The following is a 22,729-nucleotide window of genomic DNA, read 5'->3' as shown; positions in this document are numbered from 1 at the left end:
TAGCTCCGCCTCTCCTTGGGTTGGGCATCTCATCACTCTAGCCCTGTGCTCCACTCAACCCCTATTGGCTGGAGGAGGACATCCGCACGGCCATTGGTCCCCTCTTGAAAGGGCGGAGCCGGGATGCATTTAGTCTGCCACCAGCAGGCCGAGCCTGGACCAGGAGAAACCAGGGAGAACAAGGCCAGCGATTCCGGGGCCCGGAGCTGAAGCGGTAGAGTGCGCCCCACCCGGCGGCCAGGCGGAGCCAAAGATGCCAGCCTCTGCCGTGCGGCCCCGCCCGGGCCCCGGGCCGTCTCCCGGGTCGCATTTCCCGCTGCTGCTGTTGGCGGTGCTGAGCGGTCAGGTGTCCAGCCACGTCCCCCGCTCGGTGCCGAGGACCTCGCTTTCCATCTCCGGTAAGGCGCGGGCGCCCTCGCCCCCAGCCCTTCGCGCCGCGCCAGGCCCCGCCCGCAGGTGCCTACACCCATCTGCCCTCCAGACCCGGGCAGCCGCACCCGGGACCCCTCCGCGCGGTGCGCCGCGTACCGCGATGCCCACCCCCGCCGGAATCCAGGCGAGACGCCCACGCGGGGCTGCTCCACCACGTCGTGGGCCGGGGCCTCGAGCCTCGGCTCCCCTGACACGCCCTGGCGGCCCCTTATTAGCAGGACCGCGGGAGCGTTAAGCCCGTCGTTGTGCAGACTCGGACTCTGAGGCCCAGGGAGGGGATGGGAGTTGCCAGAGGACATCCATTTCGAAGTTCGCTCTCCCTTGTTACCCTCCTACCAGACATGCGCCTGCGTGGGTCATTGCCAGTTAGACCCCCATCCGGCTAAGAAACCCAGAGATCTTTTATTCTACTCCAACCACCCATTCTTCTGATTTCCAGCTCAGCATTTTCATCCGCCCACTTCTCAGATTCATTCCCATGTCATCAGTTCTATCCCGCCCCCTCTTTACCCTGCTCACAACCCTCATCTTTTCTAATCCACTTCCCAGTCCTTTCACATCTGACACCAACTCCCATTCTCCCATTATCTGATCCATCATAACCCTAACTTCCTAATGTTACCTGCTCTCTCTACCCATTCCCTGTATTAAATGTTGGGGAACCATTCAGTGAGTTGACTTAAAATTCTGTTTACATGACTGTTAAAGTCTTCAACAAGAAAAAGGGGGGAGGGAGATATGGTCCTTTCGAAAGATGTCAAAGAAGCCAGGAGATAACACAAGGTTAAAAGTGGTCATTGGGCCATGTTCAAAACTCTGCTGAGGTGGGCAGGACCGTGACTGTGGATCTTGTTTTATTCTCAGTGGGCATTGAATGTTAGCACTTTGGGGAGACAGATTCGGTGAAGCTGAGAGTACAACCTATTGGCAAAAACCTGTAACTGTGTGCTAGTAATTTAGAATCTAAACTTCAGACCAGTGATATATAAGCATGTTTTGAATCCAGGAAACAAAATTGTGGTCAAAGCCTGGGCTTTCAGTGTGGGCTGGAGAAATAGCCACTACATAGAGTTGAGGTTGCCAGGCTGGGTTGATGTCCAGGAATCCAGAGAGGTCTAGATGGTGAGATGAAGCAGAGCTGGGGATAATAAGGGAGGCTGGGAGAACCAGGACTTGTTCTAAGCAGGAGAGACACTGCACAGCTAGGAATATGGGTATGGGAATACGGGTGGGGCTCCATACATCAGCAAATCTAGGAATGAATGGCTGTTGGCCGTTCTATCAGTCCTTGAGGGTAGCTGAGGAGATGAAGCAGGCAGAAAGGAGCTGTATTGGTGCAGGGGTAGGATCCCCAGAGCCAGACATTTAACTAAGAAGGCGAATTATGCTATATGTTATAATCTTTAAATGGATTAAGAGTTTTGAATGCTGATGTGAGATTTAGATTTGACCAATACAGGGCTCATACTTAAGAAAGGAACCGCTTGTGAAACATGTAGTATGTGTCAGATGCTTCCACATATGTTATCTCATTTAATTCTCTCAACAACCCTGGATAGTGGTATTTTCAGACGAGGAAAGTGATGCTCAGAGAGGGCAGGTAACTTATTCCAGATCATACAGCTGGTAAGTGAAACAGCCAGATTTAAACTCAGGCTGGCTCGCTTCCAAAGTATACACTCTTGCTCACTACTCTCTACCTCTTTGGGTAGAATGGGGATGGGAGGAGATTAGGGGCTGTAGGAGAGAGAGGAGATAGTCTCCTAATGTGTTAGTGAAAAGAGTGAAGCATTTCCCTTCCAAGTGAAAAGCAGTTATTAAGTAGTGATTTTTTTAAAGAAGGGAAATTGAGAGAGGAAAGTACATTCTATAGGTATTTTCAAATTGTGTGACATGCTGCTATGAATAGAAATTACAGACTTAATTTTTATGCCATTATTTTAATAAAGTGTTCATTTTTTATAGAGAATGTATCCTTGACTGGATCGTGAGCTAAATATTCTGGCCTCATCAGTTACCTATCTTTGGGAAAGTTAGATGGCCTGTCAGGCTCTGTTTTCTCCCCCGATGGCTGCTAAATAAATGGTACTTGGAAGAAAGCAAAAATTGGCCCCTTTAGCTTGACCTTTGTGGACCTAACCCTTATGAAGCAATGGCTGATAATCACTTTTCCCTCTCACTCTCTCTGCCAGAGGCTGACTCCTATCTCACCCGGTTCACCATCCCTCGGACCTACAATTACTCTGTTCTCCTTGTGGATCCTGCTACCCATACACTTTATGTTGGCGCCCGGGACACCATCTTCGCTTTATCTCTGCCTCTCTCAGGGGAGAGACCCCGCAGGGTGAGAGATTAGAGTGGGGAAGACGCCAGAGCATATGATTAGGCCCATGGTTACATGGGATGTGGGGGGGGGTGTTGTGGTAGGAGGGGAAGTGTTGGTGAAAATGATTATGGGGAGGTCATCAATTACAGATCTCAGCTGAGGGTGTTTGGGGGGTCATGGTAACTGGGGAGGCAATGAGGGAGGTTCATGATGATGGGAGGAGGCCACAGTGACCAAGTGTTAGGTGACAGTGGGCAGAGGAATCATTAGAATCATTAGAATCCTAGGTTAGTAGCTTTCCAACTTTTTTGGACCACCCCTTAGTAGGAAATACATGGTACATTTTGACCCAGTACACAAAGTGTGTACTGAAAGAAAACTTTCTTGAACCAGTATCTACTCTTCTATATGTGATACATTCTGATATATTTCATTAAGAATAATGTTAGTCATGTCTCCACAATTGATTTAATTAGTCAATAGGTGGACACCTCCAGTTTTAAAACACTGCTCTGGGGGTGAGGGGCGTGTCTCTGAAGTTTCTAAATTGATGGAAACTTCAATCAATTGTGGGACTGTGTGACCTACCCTGACTTGGGAGGAGTTGGGAGAGAATCTGGGGGAAATGGTCATTCCTTCTTTCTCAGATTGACTGGACAGTGCCTGAGGCCCACAGACAGAGCTGTAGGAAGAAAGGCAAGAAGGAGGTAGGTGTAGAGCTGGGCCTGTCCTGAGTGTCACTTCAGACCTTGACCCAGCCCTGACTCTGTGTCAGTCCCCTGCAGTGCTGCCATCCCAAGGGGCCCAGGCAGGGACTCTAACACCATATCATCACCCATCATTTCTGATCGCAGAGCTGCATCTAACTGGCCTGACACTACCTTTCCTTGTACCTGCTGCTTCTGATTCTCTCTAACCATCTCTGACCCCCAGGACGAATGTCACAATTTTGTCCAGATTCTCGCCATTGCCAATGCCTCTCACCTCCTCACTTGCGGCACCTTCGCTTTTGATCCGAAGTGCGGGGTTATTGTGAGTGACAGGGGAGGGAGGACGGGAAGGGTCTTCTGTGAGTGACCATGGTGGGGAGCATGCTTAGGGCGACCCTTGTGCATGATAAGCGTTGGGGGTGAGGGAAGCCCTCACAGGGTGGAGCCTTTGTCTGCCACTGGAGGAGGGTACAGAAGGGCGGGGAGGGAGGTTCCCTGTAGAAGGTAAGTTACACAAAGTGTGAAGAGAGACATAGTGGGATGGTGAGGAGAGTTAGGGGTGCTAGCTGGGCTGGGGAGAGGAGAAATCCAGGAGAGACTTCAGAGACCAGTAACTCATCTTTCCCTTGTCCTATGTATGCATTGTCCAGGCCGCCTGGGTCCATTTCTTTCTTTTCTCTGGGTCCATTTCTTAATCAGCACAGTTCATGCCTCTTTCTTCCTTCATGGCATGTGACTCTCACCACCCTCTCCCAGCTCCACTGTCAACCTCATTCTGTGTGGGCTGTGACTCGCTGCTCTCATGAGCTTCTGAGGTCACTGCCTACTGATGTAGCACCTGCTGGCGCCAGACACTGGATCTTGCCTTCAAGGTGGCCATTGTCAACCATGTTTTCTTCTAGGTCCTGTTCATTGCTCACACCCAGGCAGGCTTGGAACATACATATCCCTAATCACATCTAGGCTAGTCATGGTGACAAAAGTGCCTGGACTGGTGACATCTCAGAAAAGGTCTGAATGTTTTTGAACTTTCATCTTTTCCCATCACTTCTCTAGTAGTCAGGCACTGGTCCTCTGCCAGCACACATTGGTGACAAGGTCCTGTGATGAGGTGAAAGCCTCACCCGTCCTTTGCATCCAGTGGCTTCCCTTCCTGTCCTATACAGCAGTAGGAGGGAGTGCAGTGACCCTTCACTTCCTGACCCTGATCTGTAACTGTAGATCTTGACTTAACCCTTCTCCAGTCTTCGTAGTCGCTGCCACCAGGATCTAGCCAGTGTGTACCGCTAAACCTCTCTTTGTTAAAGACCATCCTCATATCTCTGGCTTGGAATGCTATGATTGTGTATGCTTGACAGACAGCCAGTCTCTCTGAGCTGCCCTTGGGTTTAGCTGGGTTTGTGCTGTGCCCATTTCATAGCGGCACAGCATAAACTGGGAGGGATAGACTCTATGCTGGTTGTGGGTAACTCCCTCATCTGGTCATCCTGGGAAGGCTTCCCAGGTCTGGGTGATATTGGAAATCTCTGTATTCTATCAGGTAAAATTGGATATCTAGTTTCCCTGTAGTCCTCACAAAGCTCCCCAAGTAGCTGTAGAACGGCCATTGCCACATTTGTCCTGTTTTAGTCCGTGCAGGCTGCGGAGCCCATGGGTGTGAATATCAGAACCATGGCTTATAGACATCAGGGTCACTCCAAGTTAGTCTCCCAGGGCCTTCTCTTCTTCCTTGGCTCTCTGAGGTGGGACCCCAGTGGTTTTTGGGTAACCAGACAGAAATGTTCTGGACATACCTGTCAGGATTGGTGTGACTTGGAACATCGGCACCAAGAGCGAAGCCAGGGCTCTGTGTTCTGCATTCCTGCAACTTTCAGCTCTTTTTCTCATTCCCCCTATCTAGCAGGCTCATGAAATGAAGGACTATCCTTTTGTTAAGTCTTGTTTGTAGCAGAAAGATCAGCTGTGTTAAACCTTCAAGTCACATGCTGAGATTGCCCTCTAGACTTTCTGAATGCTCTCTTCTGCCTTTACCTGCCTGTCCTATCCTGCTGTCTGGCAATGCTCACCTGCTTGAGCAAGTTCCTGCCTTATCCTTAGTGCTGAAACTCTCATGTCCCAGACTGATGACTTTGAGACTCTGCTTAACTATTATCTGAGGGCTTTGACTAGCTAGTTGCTCCAGACACAAAAACTTGCTCAGAGATTGTTTGCTTGGAGAGATGAAGGTTTTTACAAGAGGAAGTTCAAGCACTGGACCTGTCAGTTCCAATGATGTGGAGTGCTGCCCTTCACAGCTCATGTAATATTGGAGGAAAATGTTTTAATTTGTTTTTTTGAGGGAACTCCATCAGCTAAGAGAGAAAAATGTTAGACTTAAAATGATAAGACTACACATTCAACTGCGTATCAACTCTGGCCCAGGCTTGGTTCTGGATACTTTACATTCATGGTTGAGTTTAATTCTCATCACCCCATCATGATGTTTAGTTATTATTTCTTGTCATTTTACAGGCAATGAAATGAAAGTTCAGAAAAGTTAGGTACCATGTCTAATGTTATGTAGCTAACAGAGGCAGAACCAAGATTTGAATCCAGTTTTGCTGGCTCTGCTCCACTACCCTGGCCCCCTAGACCGAACTGCAACACAGAAGACCTTACCTGGCTTCAAGTTCTTGTGACATTTGACCTGTTTCGTGTAACAGGGACCATCTCCCCCTACTCATCTCCCCAACCACCTGGGGAAGGTCCTTGGCCAAGATGGAAGGATGGATTCCAACCCCACAGCTTAGTGAGAGCCTTCATACCTAGCACTGGTGTTCAGCTTGAGGGACTTACCTTCACAACTGATGTGCTGATTGACACAATGACGACACAATGAAGAATCTCAACATCCAGAGAGGGAATGTAATAGAACAGTCTTGCCTGTTTCATAACCCTAATAAATGCTACTTTGACTATTCAGTTGTAATAACCTGTTTAGTTAATAGGAGGCTCACTTGTTCAAAGTCTGTAAACCTAGATAACATAATGATTCTAGCTGGGGAAACTGGAAGAGGACTAGTTTTGGCATGATGAGCGTTAAGGGGCTGATAAACTATCTCTGTGAAGAAGTCCAGCAGTAAGTATAAACGTGGATGAGTTGGAAGACCTCATACTTGTACAGTTTGGGGAATGATTTGCATAGAAGGTTCGGCTGTCACTTTAAGAGTAAATGAGATCTTTAAAGTATATGCATAAAAGACTAAGGATAGATTTTTAGGATTCATAGTTAGGGGCTAGAAAGAAGAAGAGGAACAACCAAATGAAATAGAGAAGCAACAATTAGATAGGAGGAAGGACTCCAGGAGGGTGAAGTTTCAAGAAAGTCAAGAAATAGAATATTTCAAGGGGAGGAGTGAGTCAAAAGTAGCAAAAGGGTGCCTAAATGTTAAAGAGAATAAGAATTGAGAAAAGGCTCGTCTGTTCAGTCCTTGGTGAAATGGGAATAGTTTCAGGCATAGAGATGGGGAAACATAATTTGTTTTCTAGGAATAACAGGTGATCCAGGTTTGGTTAGAAGTTCATTTTAAGAAGTATTAGAGAATGAGTAACTCGGGCTAAAGAGTTTCTACTTCAGGCAATGGTGAGCCACTTTGTCGTTCTCTTGCTCAAAAATTATTAAGTCAGTGACTGATAGTCTAGGAATATTATTCTGAGGTGGATACATAGAGTAAACTGGGGACGAGGCTAGGCAGTGTGACAGAAAGGAGGTGAGAAGGGCCACAGCAGTGGGTTTTAACCCTGCTGTGGGTTAAAGTCTCCAAAGTGCCCAGACACCTTGGTAATAATCTCTCACTGAACTGTCACTTTCTCCTCAGGCTAAGATGCTCCCACTGCCACACAAGTAAGGTGCTTGGTCCTCCATTTTGGAAAATTCTTTGACCTAGTATTCCCTTTGGGGGGACCTCAGATCACATCTGGTTTTAACAGGCCTTTTTAAAGATTCTTGCCATATAATAAAACCTTGCTTGCCAATTACAGCAAATAGACAAGCAGTCAGAATGGGCCGGTGGTGTACTTCTGCTCAGGGCACATGGATCTACATTACTACCGCAACTACGACCCGAGTTCTTAGGCTCCAGCAAACACTGTACGCCCACACTAGTTTGTGAGCCAGAGATACCGTGCCTGGCACTTCCATGCCGTAACTTTGATTCCTAACCGGCCACAGTTAACACTCCCTGTCAGTCCTAGGTTGAAATCATTCCTGATTTCTACTTTTAGATGTTATTTTGAAGCCTCTCTTAGTTCATGATGCTTAGCTAAGGTAACTTCTGGCTGGCTCTTACACCTTTCACCTCCTCCCAGGTCATTCCTTCTGGAGTCCCTGGATGAGAAAGGCATTTTCTTAGCAAATGCCCAAATTCTGACCTGAGCTTCAGGCCCTCACTGACTTCAGAGATTCTCTTCCTCCTTTTCTGAACCCTTGACTCTGGTCCCATCTTTCATCCTTGGGGTGGAAGTAGGGAGAGGATGGCCCTTCTCTTTAGATGCCCGTACTTCAGATGGTCCTGTATCCGTTGCTCCTTTTCCTTACCCTTCCTAAGGGCATCAGACCTCAGGGGGCCTGCTGTCTCCCCTGGTCCTCCTTGTCCTGTAGCACGTTCTCCAGCCAGCTGCAAACCCTACCTTTCAGCAGCCTTTCAGAGGAAAAACCTCCCTTTCAGCCTCTCAGTGTCATCTAGGGCCGTCCTAGCCGTTCCTTCATTAGAGCATGCGGTTGTTGGGTACTAGGGGAATTGAAGGAGGAGGGATAAGCTGATGAGAAGAGGGGTGGCAGAGGTGGGTCATGCAGGAATGGGCAGGGGAGTCAGGAGTAGCAGACCGGGAATATGGGGATGGTAGCAGAGGAATGGGGATTGGGCTTTTCCTTCATCTGACCATCTTTGTAATTTTCATCATGAACCTCCCCATGACCCCTAAACCAATTGCCCCCTTCTGGTCTGTAGGCTGTGTCCAGTTTCCAGCAGGTTGAAAGAATTGAGAGTGGCCGGGGGAAATGTCCTTTTGAGCCAGCTCAGCGGTCAGCAGCTGTAATGGCTGGTGAGTGGGAGAGACAAGAGCCTGTAACTTCTTGCTATAATTGCTTCCTTCCCCACCCCTGCTGTTGGAATTTCTGTGTCTTTTCTTTCCTTTCCTAGGAATGTCTATTATTCCCATGTCTCTTTCTAGCCCTTCCTATTCTTCCCAGAGTGCCTGTGTCCTGCTGTTCTCCAGAGTACTGTTTCCCTGGGTTCTCCCTAGGGAATGTGTTCTCTGCACCTCTAGTGTGTTTTCTATGTTAACCTCGTTTTCTGTTCTCATTTTTTCCTGTTTATAAGAGGAATTTGCTACAATGCATATTGTAATACATTTGGAAAAAGTATAAGGAACATATGAAATCTAGAACCGCACCGTTCAAAAGAATTTGGTGCAATGACAGAAATGTTCTGCATCTTGGCTATCTGACATAGTAGCCACCAGCTACATGTAGCTATTGAGCCCTTGAGATATGACTAGTGCGACCGAAGGAAAGAAGTTCAAATTATATTTAATTTCAGTTTAAGTGTATAGTAGTCCTATGTGTATAGCGGCATGGGTCTAGAGTATCCCTACTCTGAAAACTACTGTTAGTGTTTTAGGGTATTTCCTTCCACCCTTTGGAGCGTGTGTGTGCACGGACATAGACACTCACACATGTATTTTGCCGGCCAGTCCTTTGTTGCTCAGCGGAGTCAGTAATGACTATCCAGTAAGTTCCTGCTGTTATTTCCTTTCAACGAGCTAATGGACAGTGGCCCGAGTGTTGAATGGTTCTATCACAGCTTATGTCTAAACCTATTCTGGAGAATGACTGCTTCATTCTTTGGTAGCCACAGAGCGAATTGTTTGTGTGCCACATAGCCCATCATTTAGGTTAGATGACTCCACAGGCACCCCTCAACCTCAGAGAGTCCAGCCGTTTTCTCATGATACTGTAAAACAAGCAGGTTAGTAGAAATTTATCTGTGTATATGATAAAACTTTTAAATGTCATGCTGCGTGGATATAATTTTGAATTTTGTCATGTAACTTTATATTGTAGGCATTTCTGCATAATTTAAAAATTCTTTATCAAAAGAACTTTCAGTGACATCATGATACTGCTCATCCTGTGAGCATACAATAATTTAAACAATTCCAAATAATTTATATAAATTAATTTTATTCAGTTTACTTCCAAGGTTTTGCTATTATCCTTTAACATTGTAATGAACATTTTTGTGCATAAATTTTTGCCCTCATCTCAGACAGTCTTTTTAAGATTTCTGAAACTAGATTACTATATCAAAGGGTGTGAACAGTTTATGGCTCATTATCTGTTGCTAATTGGGTTTTTACAAAGTGTGTACCAATTCACACCCTAAATCAGCAGTAACTGAGAGTGGTTTTTTCTCACATAAATTTTTACCAGAATGTATTGTTGTCATTTTAAGAGATCTTTGAGGCCAAAAATAGTACCTTGTTTTAATCTGTATTTCTGTGAATATTAGTGAAGTTGGACATTTTTCATGTTGTAGTGCTCTTTTTATTTCTCTTCTAAGTCCTTTGCTTATGCTCTTGGGCCAATTATCAGGTAGGATATTAGCGTTCCAATCTATATCTTTCCTTTTCTAATTATATATTTTAAAGCGAAGCCCTTCTTCAGGTAGAGAGCAGATAAAACTTTTTCCTTAACATTTTTCCCAAACATTTAACATTTTGATTTCTTTAGAACTTATTTTGATGAGAGATGGAGATCTAAATTTCCCAACTAGCCGATCAGTGGACTCAGCATCATTTCATCATACTGTTTTTTCTTTCTTCACCGACTTTTGCTGTGAACTTTTGTTATAAAATTAATTTTATCTATACTTTTGGGTAATAACTTATGAAAAACAAAAACTGGGATGTAAGATCTAAGAATGAAATCTTTTTCTTGTGTATGACACGATAAGACAAGTCTTAAAATCTATATGAGTTCAATAGCTTTTAGTCAGATAATTAATGTTTTGAAAGTGAACGTAAGTATATATCTGGTAAATACAATATTTGGGTTATTTTTATCATTCATCTATACTTGACATTGATGAGACCTTGTTTATACTCACATATTTGAATGAAACAATTGTTTAATCAATTGTTTATTTTTCTTGGCTTTGTATCGAGCATGTTTGGCAAAACTCTGAGCCCGTCGTTGGGATCATAGGAAAGACAGCAGTTGTGAATGTCTCTTGATTTTACGTAATTGTTTATCAGAAAAACTTCTCAACTGCAGCAATCTAAGATAATCATTTAACATCCTTTCTTCTTTTTTTCAAGCAGTAAACTTTTAAGTACATTCAGCTTTCTGCTTGTAATTTCTCAGTGTTCCAGTCAGCATGTGGATTTGCATTAGTGTGTGGTTTAAGGGCACAGATTTCATAAATAAGATCATTGTATGAGACGATTTTCAGAAGGGAATAACATTTTCAAAAAGGTTTCAAGTCTTTTTGTTTCCCAGCTAATGAAATTGTGTTGGCTTTCATCTGAAATTGGTGGAAGTGATCAGAAACCGCGCTGTAACAGTTTAGAATAACCGGCCTTAGACAGTTAACACAGAACCTCCTGTCCCCACCTCAGATCCAAGTCACAGTCAAAGCTAATTAAATTTTTCTCTCAAGTTTTTACTTTTTAGGGCTATAATTTAAATTTTTCTTGGTCTGACATAAATGCCAGTATTTAGCTGGAGCTTTCCATGTTGATCTACTGTGACCTCCGTTTTGAAAACAGCAGAATAGAAAACATTAGGGAAGAACTAGAACTGAAATTCCTAGTTAGGAGATATAAAAATGTCCTTAAAGAAATAGAAGTATTTTGAAATAAAAAGAGGTTTTAGTACTGAAAGTAATATTAGAATATAATAAAATAATATATTTTAAATAGTAAAAATTACAATGTGCATTGTAGAAAATTGAGAAAATATGGAAATGTTAAAGAAGAAAGTGAAAGGTTTATATGCAATTCAATCATTACCAAGTAACTACTGTTGTTATTTTCGAGTATTTTTTCTGTGTCTGTGTTTTTATAATAAATTGGAATTATGCATATTTCACTAACCATTTTCTCATCATACAAATTGTTTAATTATTCAAAACATGATTTTTAATGATTATATACTATTCCATCATGTGAGTATAGCACAATATAATTTTTAAATTATTGCTTTTATGAATATTGCTATAGAAGAAATATTTTTACATAAATGCTTTACATAAATGTAATTAATTGCTTGTGAGTCAAGCCAAAAAGTAGACTTGCTGGGCCAGTGGGTGTAAAGATTTTTATGGCGCTTGATGGATTTGTCTGAATTCCCCTCCAGTTAGTCAAGCAGCAGTGATGAGAGTCCCTGCTTCATTGCATCCTTGTCAGTCCCAAGTAACATGTGTAATAAACATGCAAACAGCGACCTCTGAAGTCCCACTTGTGTATTTTTTATTTGCATCTTTATTAGTGAGATTGAACAACTTTTCATGTGTTTATTGGCACTTGTATTTATTTTGGGAAAAGCCTCTGAAAGCTTGTCCTCAAACATGTCATTTGTTTGTACTGCACTTAGATAAAATCAGCAAAATGATCCCAGTGTCTCTATTTGCACCATTCAGATTCAGAAACAATAACATTTTGACAATAACATTCACATTAGCCTAAAAACAGTGGCAGTTTCTTCCCAGTCTCCTTTGTAGGGTCTTTGTCTTCTGCTCATCTTTATAAATGTTGGAGCCCCTTAGACTTCCAGCCAAGATCCTCTTCTCTTCTAGTTTTATGTGGGTATGATCTTAATCAGCCCTGTGGATTTTGTCTTCACTGCCTTCTGATGTCTCCCAAATCCAGTGCCTTCCTAATCTTCCAAAACCAGCTCTGTGGATTCTGTTTCCACTACATTCTGATGTCTCCTAGACATTATCTGCAGCTATGGACCACCTATCCAACTGCCCTCCAGATCTCCACTTGGATGTCCCACAGGAATCTCAAAATCAGCATGTCCCAAACTGAGCTCATCATCTTCACTCAGTTCCCCCAAACCTGCTCCTCCGCCAGTGTCCCCTCCTCTGAGAGCATACCCATCCAGCTACCTAAGCTACAGATGGCAGTCAGTCATCTGTGGTCTTCCTATCACTTCCTATAAAAAAATAAGGCTTTCACCAGGAAGAGCAGAGGGAGGGAGCTTTTGTTCTTTCTCTTTGGGAACCTGTCCTGTGTTTTATCATCTCCTTTTGGTCTCATTGCATCTTGTGGTTACTGCATCTGCCAAGGAGCACTGGAGACGTTCCAGATGCACTGGGTGCTGCCAGCATTTTGGGTCCAAGCTTACCCTTTAAATCCTGGTGTGTCTGCCCGAAGACTAACACTCATGCACTGAAGCAAGACTGTTACATGGCCAACGGAGGAAAAGCCTCATCTCTAACTATCTAATTATGTCCAAACAATAGGCTGTTTTTTAAAGAAAATTATCTAGCTGTCCCAATCCTTAGATAAGGAAATGGAGAAAAGGGAGCGGAGAAAGGAAGGCCAGGGCATGTTAAAATCATCTTTCTAATGCTAATGAATGGTATTCCCTATTGTAAACCTTTAAAGGTGAGCATTTTGATAAGAGAGTGAAATGTGAAATACCGGAGTATCGAAGTATTTATTGCTGTGACACTAGCCTAGCCTGTCAGTGTTGGGCTCCAACACCTCTTGGCCTGTGCTCGCTAGGAGGCCTGGGCAGGATTGACTTTGCATTGTGGATTGGCTTCCACAAATACTATGATTTTCCCTCTTTTTCAGCTTCCAATCTTTTGGGTTTATTTTTGTATTACCAAAATGAAAATATCTTAATTTGAGGGCTTATAAAATTAAAAGATGCTAACTACAAAAACCATTCAGGGAATACAAAAAGTATACAGGAAAAAATAAAAAAACACTTGTAATTTTGTTAGTCAGAAGCAAACGTCATTAACACTGTAGACTTGTAGCTCCTTCAACAGCCTTTCCTATGTCTGCAGACATATCTACCTGTCTTTAAAAATCAAGTCGAATTGTACTCAGTGTTTTGTTCTAACCAGCTTGTTCACTGAACTCAACACTGTGGGCATCCTTGTGTTTTGCACATCACGTTTTGCCAATAGCAAATGTATATTTGAAGTCTACTGACTCAATCTGTTCAGTAATAATCCAGCGAAAACTGCACGTGCAGGGATATTTAGTATGTGGGTGGCGCAACAGAATACTTGGCAGTGAGACCGTCCTGGAGAATCTAGGATGTGGTGATCCTGTGCCCTCCTTGACTGATGGCTGATGTTCCTTCCGTCTAAGCCCCTTGATACTCAAACGCCTGGAACCCTGCTACTTCCTCCCAAAGTGTCTGATCCCTTCTCCTGTCCCTCAGTGTCAGTCGCCCTCTACTATTCCATCCTGAGTGTGCTCCTCAACAGTTCTAGGCTCCAGAGTTGCTGAGCGCCCCTGTTGATCCCTTAGAAAATTTTGGGACCCTTTAGCCACCATCTACCACTGGGTCCTCACGTGGTTATTGGAGGTCCCTTACTGTTTGCAGAATCCTTATGATTGTTTCCCCACTCACACACACACCAAATTATGCCCCCTAAATATTTATACCTGTCTCCGCCACATCTCCCTCCATTCTCAGGGTATCCATGACACAGCTTCCGCCAGTTGTGGTTTTAGAGTGTTTGTGTACAACACTTAGGAAAATTTTCATTCTAACTTTGGCTTCTTTAGCAACTTTTTTCCCCCATTGGAAACACAGAAGATGGGCCCATTTGCCACTCCATTTGCTACCAGGACCTGTGCCCCAAACCTGGCTTTCTCCCTCTTGAAACCTCTGCCAGGAAGTGGATGCCCATTTATAGTTCCCCACCTCTGGCAACAATTCGGGCGTGGGAGTTCATAAGGAGCTGTAACCACCGTGTATAGAATGCCAGCCAAGGTCCAGGCCCTACCTGGGGCTCTATGTCTATCCCATCTAAGCCTCAGTGCTGCTCTGAGGAATCTGAGGCTTAGGAAGGTTCATTTGCTCAAGATCACATTACTAGTAAGTATTCAGGGTTCAAACCCCAGGCTTCCTGGCTCCAACACACTTGGATTCTTATTACAATCTCAAACGTTAGGTAGTGTAGTCTCCATTCCCCACCCCACAAGGTTTCTAACCCTCCACTTCAACCTCTGAGGGCTCCTGACCCTATTTTGCTCTGCATAACATGTTTTTAAAATCGTGGTTATCACTCTTGCTGGTGTCGCTCAGTGGACTGAGTGCTGGCCTGCAAACCAAAGGGTCACCAGTTCGGATCCCAGTCAGGGAATATGCCTGGGTTTTGGGCCAGTCCCTGGTAGGGGGGCGTGCAGGAGGCAACTGATTGGTTTGTCTCTTGCTCGTCAATGTTTCTCTCTCTCTCTTTCTCCCTCCCTTCCCCTCTCTCTAAAAATAAATAAATATATAATTTGAAACAATGGCAGTTATCCTTCCGGTGCCGAGGCATGCAGCTTTGCTCGAGCATCTGTGACTGCAGCATGACTGTCTTTCCCTTATAGTGGCCCTACTCTATCCCGCTTCCCTCCTGGGTGTGAGCCCCATGGCCCTTGCCGGGGTTTCTGTGTACTGGCTTCCGGCACCCCAGCCTCTCTTGTTTCTCCATCCTCTCTGACTTCATCCGTTGAGTTGCCTTCAGTGGCTTCTCCCATTAAATGGTGGTGTCCTAGGGTTCTCCTCTCACTTTCCCATTCTCCCTATTACGTTCCTGTCGTAACTTAAGCACAACTCCCAAGTTGCTTAAACTTGGCCCCGCTGCCTAACCCCTTCTGTTTCATTGCCTTCCGGTATCTCTGACCAGATGTCCCGAAGGTGCTTCAATCTTAGCACGTCCAACAACTAAGCTCACTTCTTCTCCAGCCATCTCCTTTATGGGCCTTCTCCTGTCATTTCCTGGCTTGGCTCAGAATATCACATCTGCTATCACCCATCCTCTAAGCTGGGAACCTTAGAGCTATATTTTATTCCATTCTTTCACACCTCACACTCAATTGATTTTCAGGTCTTATTATTGGGCTTTACCTCAGAAATACATCCCCAGTCAAGTCTCTTCGTTCCCTCTGCCCCTGCCTTCGTTCAGGCCCTCCACTCTCAACTGCACTGTGTGAATGGCCTCTTAACTGGCATTATCTTCTTAACAACAAAACCTGATTATGTCACCTTGTCTTCAAGAAAGTCTCTGTAGTTTTGCTCTTCCCTGTAGGAAAAAGTCCATGTTCTTGGTGCTGGCAGCGCAGACTCATCACAGTTGGGTGCCTGTCTCTGCATCTCTAGCCGTATCTGTTAGCTTGCCTGGCAGGCCCTGTATGCCACCAGCACTTCAGCCACAGGGAGTGCCCCACGTCCCTAAACATGGCTCCCCTCTTCCCACCTGTTCATTGTCCTCCCTGAAGTGATTCTACCTGGCAAATGCTAATTTTTCAGACCCACCTCAGATATCACCTCTGAAATGCTGCTCCCTCAGTCAGATGTGGCTGGGTCGTCCTCTGGGCTCCTGCACGCATCTGTGCATCCTTACCCCCTGGTGTCTGATTAAATGATAGTCTTCCAGTCTCAGATGAGGGTTCTTAGGGGCAACCACATGCTCAAATTTAAGCACAGTGCTTCGTATTTAGTAAGTGGTGCAGGAACACCACTCTTCTCTCTCCAGAACCCCTGTGATACACAAACTCCAGGGCCGTTGTGACCTTCTCCCCTGAATCATTGTCTCTTGCTCACGTCCGGGCCCTTGGCAGGGGTGCTCCGAGTGGCTATAGTGCTCTCACATTCAGCCCACAGAGCCGCGCCTGCCTTTCTCTCCCAGGAGTCTGCGCTTTGATCAATTCCCGTGATGCTAGTACACCCTAAAGTTGTGACTTGTTCCAGAGCAGTGTACACCCACTCATGTTCAGAAAGAACACTAGTTCCTTCAGGCATTTACCATAGTGGGTGAACTTACATAAAACTGGGACGTGCTGCAAACAAACCCCCTTCCTGGAGAGTCACAGTAAATTAACATATTACAGGGTAGAGAAATCACGAAGATGACAATAACGACAGCAAGCAAACCAGCCAAGCGGCCTGATTTCCACAAGGGCAGCTTTTAGTCTCCCTTCATGCACGTTTTAACGTTTGGGCACTTTTCCCTTAACGCTGGTCCCCCTCCCTGGCCTGGAGCACTTTGCATCTATGTTGATTTTAAGTGAGGGGATGCCTGTCATGTGCTCAGCAGTGCCCAGCACTTAAGGGACGCTCAGCCCCTGAGAGTTCCTGCCCCTGCTTTATTCCCTGCTCTGCCTGTGACCCCTTCTTTTTCCCTCAGTGGGTCTCTTACAGCTCATCTCCTCCCTGTCTTTCTGCAGGGGGGGTCCTCTATGCTGCCACCGTGAAAAACTACCTGGGGACGGAGCCAATTATCTCCCGGGCTGTGGGTCGTGCTGAGGACTGGATTCGGACAGAGACCTTGCCATCCTGGCTTAATGGTGGGGAGACGGCGAGGGCTGCTCTGGGGACAGAGAGGGCAGGTGGAGGCTGGGGGCCCCAGGCTGTGGCTGCGGGATCTGAGGCCTCAGGTCTCCCCAGCTCCAGCTTTTGTCGCAGCCGTGGCCTTGAGGCCAGCCGAGTGGGGGGACGAAGACGGAGATGATGAAATCTACTTCTTCTTTACGGAGACTTCCCGAGCATTCGACTCATATGAGCGCATTAAGGTTCCTCGGGTGGCCCGTGTGTGCGCGGTGAGATCCTGATCCCAGCTGTTTGTCCGATCCCAGCCGTCTGTCTGTCGTCTCCTGCTCTGCCTGGCTTCTGTCTTTTCTTCTCTGGGTCCCCATTTTTGCAGCTCTCCTCTGTCTCCTTTTCTCCTGTCTTCTTTTCTGGGTGCTTGAGGAGTGTGGGGAAAGGGCTCTAGCCCCTGTCACCCCATAATGGCCCCATGACACACCGTCCCTGGGAGGTGGTCTAGTTAGTGTAGAGGTGGAAGGCAGAAACTGCCGACAGACAGACCTGGGCTGCAGGCCCTGCCCCACTACTTACTGCCTCTGTGAGTCGGGGCAGGTTCCTCAGCTTCCTTACAGGTGAGAATATTAGTGAGGCCTAGCTATAGGGTTGTTTCGAGGACTAGATGAGGTAAGTTACGGAAAGCATGTAGTACGTACTCCATAAGTGCACAGTGAACTTAGTTACTGTCACTCACTGTGACCTGTCCGCCCGTGTATTATTCTCCAGCACTGTTACTCTGCCTGTATGTCCGTCATTGCATTTCTCTACATCTGCCTCCCCATCTGTCCTTCTCTGGGGGAAACTTGTATTGGTCTCCACATTCTTCTTACACTGTTGGTCTTCTAAAAAGGAATTCCCATGCTCTTGTCACCCCCAGGGGGACCTTGGGGGCCGGAAGACCCTCCAGCAGAGGTGGACGACATTTCTGAAGGCTGACCTGCTGTGTCCCGGACCTGAGCATGGCCGGGCCTCCAGTGTCTTGCAGGACATGGCCATTCTTCGACCTGAGACTGGAGTGGGGACCCCCATCTTTTATGGCATCTTTTCCTCCCAGTGGTGAGGGGGTCCTGGCGTGGAGGAGAGTTACAGGGTGGGAGATACGTGGAGGGCAGCATAGCGTCAGGGCTGTGTCCTCCAGAGGGCGTGGCCTCTCTCTGGAGCAGGCTGCACTGCTCCTGGGCATATCTTGGGGGTTCTCTCCTTTGAGAGGGAATGAGTTGTTGTCCCCTAGTTCTCTTCAAATAACCTGGCCCCAACCTGGGATTCTTCCAGGGAGGGGGCTGCCATCTCTGCTGTCTGTGCCTTCCGACCACAAGACGTCCGGTCAGTGCTGCATGGTCCCTTCAGAGAGCTGAAACATGACTGCAACAGGGGACTGCCCGTCATGGACAATGATGTGCCCCAGCCCAGACCAGGAGAGGTAAGGGGTTTGGGGCAGCCCTCCACCCCATGCCAGCATTACCTCAGTACAGCAAGAGCCCAGCTAAGCATCACAGATACTTCTTGGTCCCTGGGAAACATTGTCACCCATCCTGTTTCCCCTAGTGTGTCACCAATAACATGAAGCTCCAGCAGTTTGACTCGTCTCTCTCCCTGCCTGACCGAGTGCTCACCTTTATCCGGGACCACCCCCTCATGGACAAGCCAGTGCTCCCGGCTGATGGCCACCCCCTGCTGGTCACTACGGATACAGTCTATCTCAGAGTCGTGGCCCACAGGGTGGCCAGCCTCTCAGGGAAAGAGTATGATGTGCTCTACCTGGGGACAGGTATGTTTAATAGCCAAGTACATTGTCCACCCCATGCGTGTACACATGCTCTCGTTAAAGAGAGAGTCCTGTACTTACAGGTACCAGAGTCTCAGGCACGGGTACAGTTGTGTCATTATGTCCTGCTCCTTGCCTGCTTCCTTCCTAGAGGATGGACACCTCCACCGAGCTGTGCGGATTGGAGCCAAGCTCAGCGTCCTTGAGGATCTGGCCTTATTCCCAGATCCACAGCCAGTTGAGAATATGAAATTGTATAAAGTGAGTCGTGGATTTGGGGGAGCCTGGTGGGGAGACATCTGAGCCAGTGTGAGACCCTAAAGTCTGGGAGATGCAGCATATTCCTCTTTCTCACTCACTTTCTGCAGAGCTGGCTCCTGGTTGGCTCCAGTACTGAGGTGACACAAGTGAACACCACCAACTGTGGCCGACTCCAGAGCTGCTCAGAGTGCATCCTGGCCCAGGACCCTGTCTGTGCCTGGAGCTTCCGGCTAGATGCGTGCGTGACTCATGCTGGGGAGCGTGGAGGGTGAGTGGCTGCGTCCTGGCCTGCTGTCACAGGGCTCTGACCCGTCCGCGTAGCTGTTTGTTTCTCATCTGTTAATGCTGCCCTCTGTGTGTGTTTCTTCTTTTTGTCACTTGTGTGTTTTAGTGTCTGTCCCTACTAAGTCCCCTGTTCATCCATCGTGCTGCCTCAGTCAATGCCCTTGTCCCTCTGCCGGCCCTGTCCGGACCATGTGACTGACTTTCAGTTTCGAATCCCAGTTAATTTACTCTATCTTTGTACATGTTACTGAACCCCAAACTTACAAATACTTTAGAAGTACTTGTCTTTGGGAATCAATTTTTGGTTAAGAACTCTGACCTGGTATTTCAGTTTCTCTTGGGAGAACTCTAAAACATCTCAGGCAAAAGCAAGTGCTTTATTCTTTCCTTTATTGTTTTAATATTCATTAATATAAGAATTTCATTGTTATTGGGTATCCTGTGTACATGAGCCTCGGGGTCTCCTCAACGTATATATGTGGGGGAGGGGTGGGGCGGGGCGTGTATGCCAGTGTACTACTTTGTAATACAAGAAATGACCAAGTTGGTACTTCTCTGACTCTACCCTGCATTGCCCAATTCACACAAGGGAGAAAACACGGACCATGAAGTTCCTGTGGCTATAGCCGCACACGCGGCCTTCCCCACTCCCCACTTTCAGCTAGACTAAGCAAACTTGGTTTTACCCAGGAGACTCGCATGTATTCATACCAGTCTCAGAACTCGTTTCAGGGCCTCAGTTCATAGGGAAGGAGTTCACACTAAAACGGAGCCTACTTTTTGGTAGAGGCTTTTGTGTATTTAGACCCAGCTCTCACCTGCTCTTCAATGACGGCCCACTAGGGGTCTCACTGGCCTCCCTCCCTCTGGGAGTGGTGCCAGGAAGTTCAGAGTGAGCAGTCTTGCTGTCTTGCTGTCCTTCTGTCAGACACAGCCCACTGAAATCCTGAAAGTACCAGGATTGCATTATTTGAAGCAGATCTGTTACAGGCCAGTGGACACCAAAACAGCTGTTGAAGAAAGAGTTCCTACACAGGGGTGAGGTGCTTTGTATAACAAAGTCATCTCACTGAGCCTCACAGAATTTTGATTAACTTTTGTAGAGAAGAAATTTCCCTTTTTTCTTAACAGAAAATAAAACACCCTGTGGTTTAATATTTTTTCCCAGAGAACTCTTGTGGTTCTTGACAGATGGCTATATTTCTTGGAAGGTTCCCACCAAACATCTTTCCAGCAGGCCTAGTGCAAATTTAATTTTCAACGGGCTGCTAGAATATGCGTAGACGTTGACATGGCAAACGTCACGAAGAGTGTAATAGGTATTGGGGAAGTTTTAACGATGAGCACATTGACTGATCGTTCCAGGAATGATTTCTGAGATGATGGGTGATGTAACGAGTGAGTGAATGTTTAGTGGTGCTGAGGAGGATAGAAGGGAATTTTGACCCTGGATTTACCAATATTCTCTTCTCTGTAGGCTGGTCCAAGACATAGAGTCAGCAGATGTCTCTTCTCTGTGTCCTAAAGAGCCTGGAGGTCTGTCTGGTTTAGGGAAATGTGGGTGGAAACGGGCTAGAAAATGATCTATTTTGGACCCACATTAAAACTTGGACCCTGGAAGATATGGCAGCTGGTGGCCTAGGGCTTTGTCCTCTTCGGGAATCCACTTTAGTTATGCCCCCGTGGCCCCTTCTCCTATCTGATATCCCCCCACGTTTCTCCCCATTGCACCCTCAGCCTATAGCCTCTCTATCTTTTGTGCCTTTGCTGTTTCTCTGCAGAACACCCAGTTGTGTTTGAAGTTCCCGTGGCTACAGCTGCACATGTGGTCTTGCCATGTTCCCCAAGCTCAGCCTGGGCATCCTGTGTGTGGCACCAGCCCAGTGGAGTGACTGCTCTTACCCCGAGGCGGGATGGGCTAGAGGTGGTGGTAACCCCAGGGGCCATGGGTGCTTATGCTTGTGAATGTCAGGAGGGTGGGGCAGCCCGTGTGGTAGCTGCTTACAGCTTGGTATGGGGCAGCCCGCGGGCTCCCCCAAGCCGGGCCCACACAGTGGGGGCTGGACTGGTTGGCTTCTTCCTGGGGGTTCTTGCAGCATCCCTGACTCTCCTCCTGATTGGTCGACATCAGCAGCAACGGCGACAGAGAGAACTTCTGGCTAGAGACAAGGTGGGCTTAGACCTGGGGGCACCGCCATCTGGGACAACGAGCTACAGCCAGGATCCTCCCTCTCCTTCTCCTGAAGATGAGCGGCTGCCCCTGGCCCTAGGGAAGAGGAGCAGTGGCTTTGGTGGCTTCCCTCCACCCTTCCTGCTTGATCCTTGCCCGAGCCCAGCCCACATTCGGTTAACTGGGGCTCCTCTGGCAACATGTGATGAAACCTCCATTTAGGGCTGGGCAAGTGACCACTAGTGCATGAGTGACTAATGCACACCTTAGTGGAATGACCACTGAGATGCTGGGGTCACCAGGCCTGGAAGACAGTCATGGCCTCTGAGTTCTTTTTGGCCTTTGAGTGATCACTTGACTTCAGTGCCTGCACGCTCCGGGCCTGGATGGGCCCGTGGCCAGCCCTTTGAGTCCTGACTCCTGGTTCCCATGAGAGATCAGAACTTTTTTCTACAGGGAATCAGGACGTTTCCCACCCATGCCCTCTGAGCCCGTGACCCCCTTCAGCCCTGGCCCACTAATTTGGGCCCATAAGTTTGGAGAGGGGCATAAGACTTAGCTATGACTGCCTTCTGGTTGGACCCTGGCCAGAAGGAGGAGCTGTGGAGGTGGTTGGGGGCAAATGTGCACTGAATCCTTGGGTGGTTTTGCTGATTCTCCCAGTTAATCTAATTCTCTGTGGGGAGTGCATGATCCCCGCGTTACAACATGAATCTCTGCCCTGAGATCCACCTCTATCCCAGCTTTCTTCTACGAAAGAGTATGTGTATATATGAGTGTTCATAGGACCTGGCCAAATGTGCATGGATGACTAGGCCACTGCTCAGGTGTATTCAGGGGGGAAGGAAGGGGAAGACTGGGAGGGGGGCATTGTCTGCAGAGCTTTAGACCCTGTAGCCAGTGATGGAAGGGCTTTCCTTCCTAAAAGAAAATAGAGAACTGCCCCCCATGCTCCATCACTTCTCACAACCCTTCTCTTGAGTTGAGAATAACTCCCCAAGTGACCTTCTGAGTGGAAGGGCAGAGGCACATATGACCCCACCTTTCTGTTTGTTTTTGTCTGCAGTATAGGCTGGACCCTCTTTCCTTGGCTCTCATTAAATATAAATTTCACAACCTTCTAAATCCTAGGGAGCAACAAAAGGAGAACAGTTCTGGGAAATACAAGCATACAAGTAGTTTAAAGATAGGTTTGTAT

The 22,729-nt window shown here is 46.9% G+C and overlaps 1 protein-coding gene across 2 annotated transcripts; it reads left to right on the top strand.

Annotated features, from left to right (window-relative positions):
• Positions 1-154: 154 nt before the first annotated feature.
• On the top strand, positions 155-22,316 carry SEMA4F (ssemaphorin 4F). 2 transcript variants are annotated; one of them, XM_024558511.2, is made up of 14 exons: positions 155-398; positions 2,625-2,776; positions 3,406-3,465; positions 3,692-3,790; positions 8,457-8,550; positions 16,915-17,034; positions 17,135-17,286; positions 17,928-18,106; positions 18,323-18,470; positions 18,596-18,818; positions 18,967-19,076; positions 19,184-19,344; positions 20,839-20,897; positions 21,143-22,316. In XM_024558511.2, exons 1-14 carry the CDS (start codon positions 254-256, stop codon positions 21,751-21,753), a joined length of 2,313 nt encoding a protein of 770 aa, XP_024414279.2. In that variant the 5' UTR covers positions 155-253; the 3' UTR covers positions 21,754-22,316. The 2 variants fall into 2 exon arrangements, with proteins under 2 accessions (XP_024414279.2, XP_024414280.2); XM_024558512.3 differs by lacking the exon at positions 3,692-3,790 and having other exon boundaries at positions 180-398.
• The last annotated feature ends 413 nt before the right edge of the window (positions 22,317-22,729 follow it).

This window comes from Desmodus rotundus, chromosome 5, assembly GCF_022682495.2.
Source record: "Desmodus rotundus isolate HL8 chromosome 5, HLdesRot8A.1, whole genome shotgun sequence".
Taxonomy (NCBI): Eukaryota; Metazoa; Chordata; class Mammalia; order Chiroptera; family Phyllostomidae; genus Desmodus; species Desmodus rotundus.
Note: the sequence above shows the minus strand (reverse complement) of the source record. Positions and strands in the feature narration are given on the sequence as shown.

Excerpts from the sequence above, each read along its gene's own strand:
- SEMA4F (XM_024558511.2), top strand. The coding sequence starts at position 254 with ATGCCAGCCTCTGCCGTGCGGCCCCGCCCGGGCCCCGGGCCGTCTCCC. Across the intron at positions 2,777-3,405 it reads CAGGGGAGAGACCCCGCAGG|ATTGACTGGACAGTGCCTGA; the intron begins GTGAGAGATTAG and ends CTTCTTTCTCAG. Across the intron at positions 17,035-17,134 it reads CTTGCCATCCTGGCTTAATG|CTCCAGCTTTTGTCGCAGCC; the intron begins GTGGGGAGACGG and ends AGGTCTCCCCAG.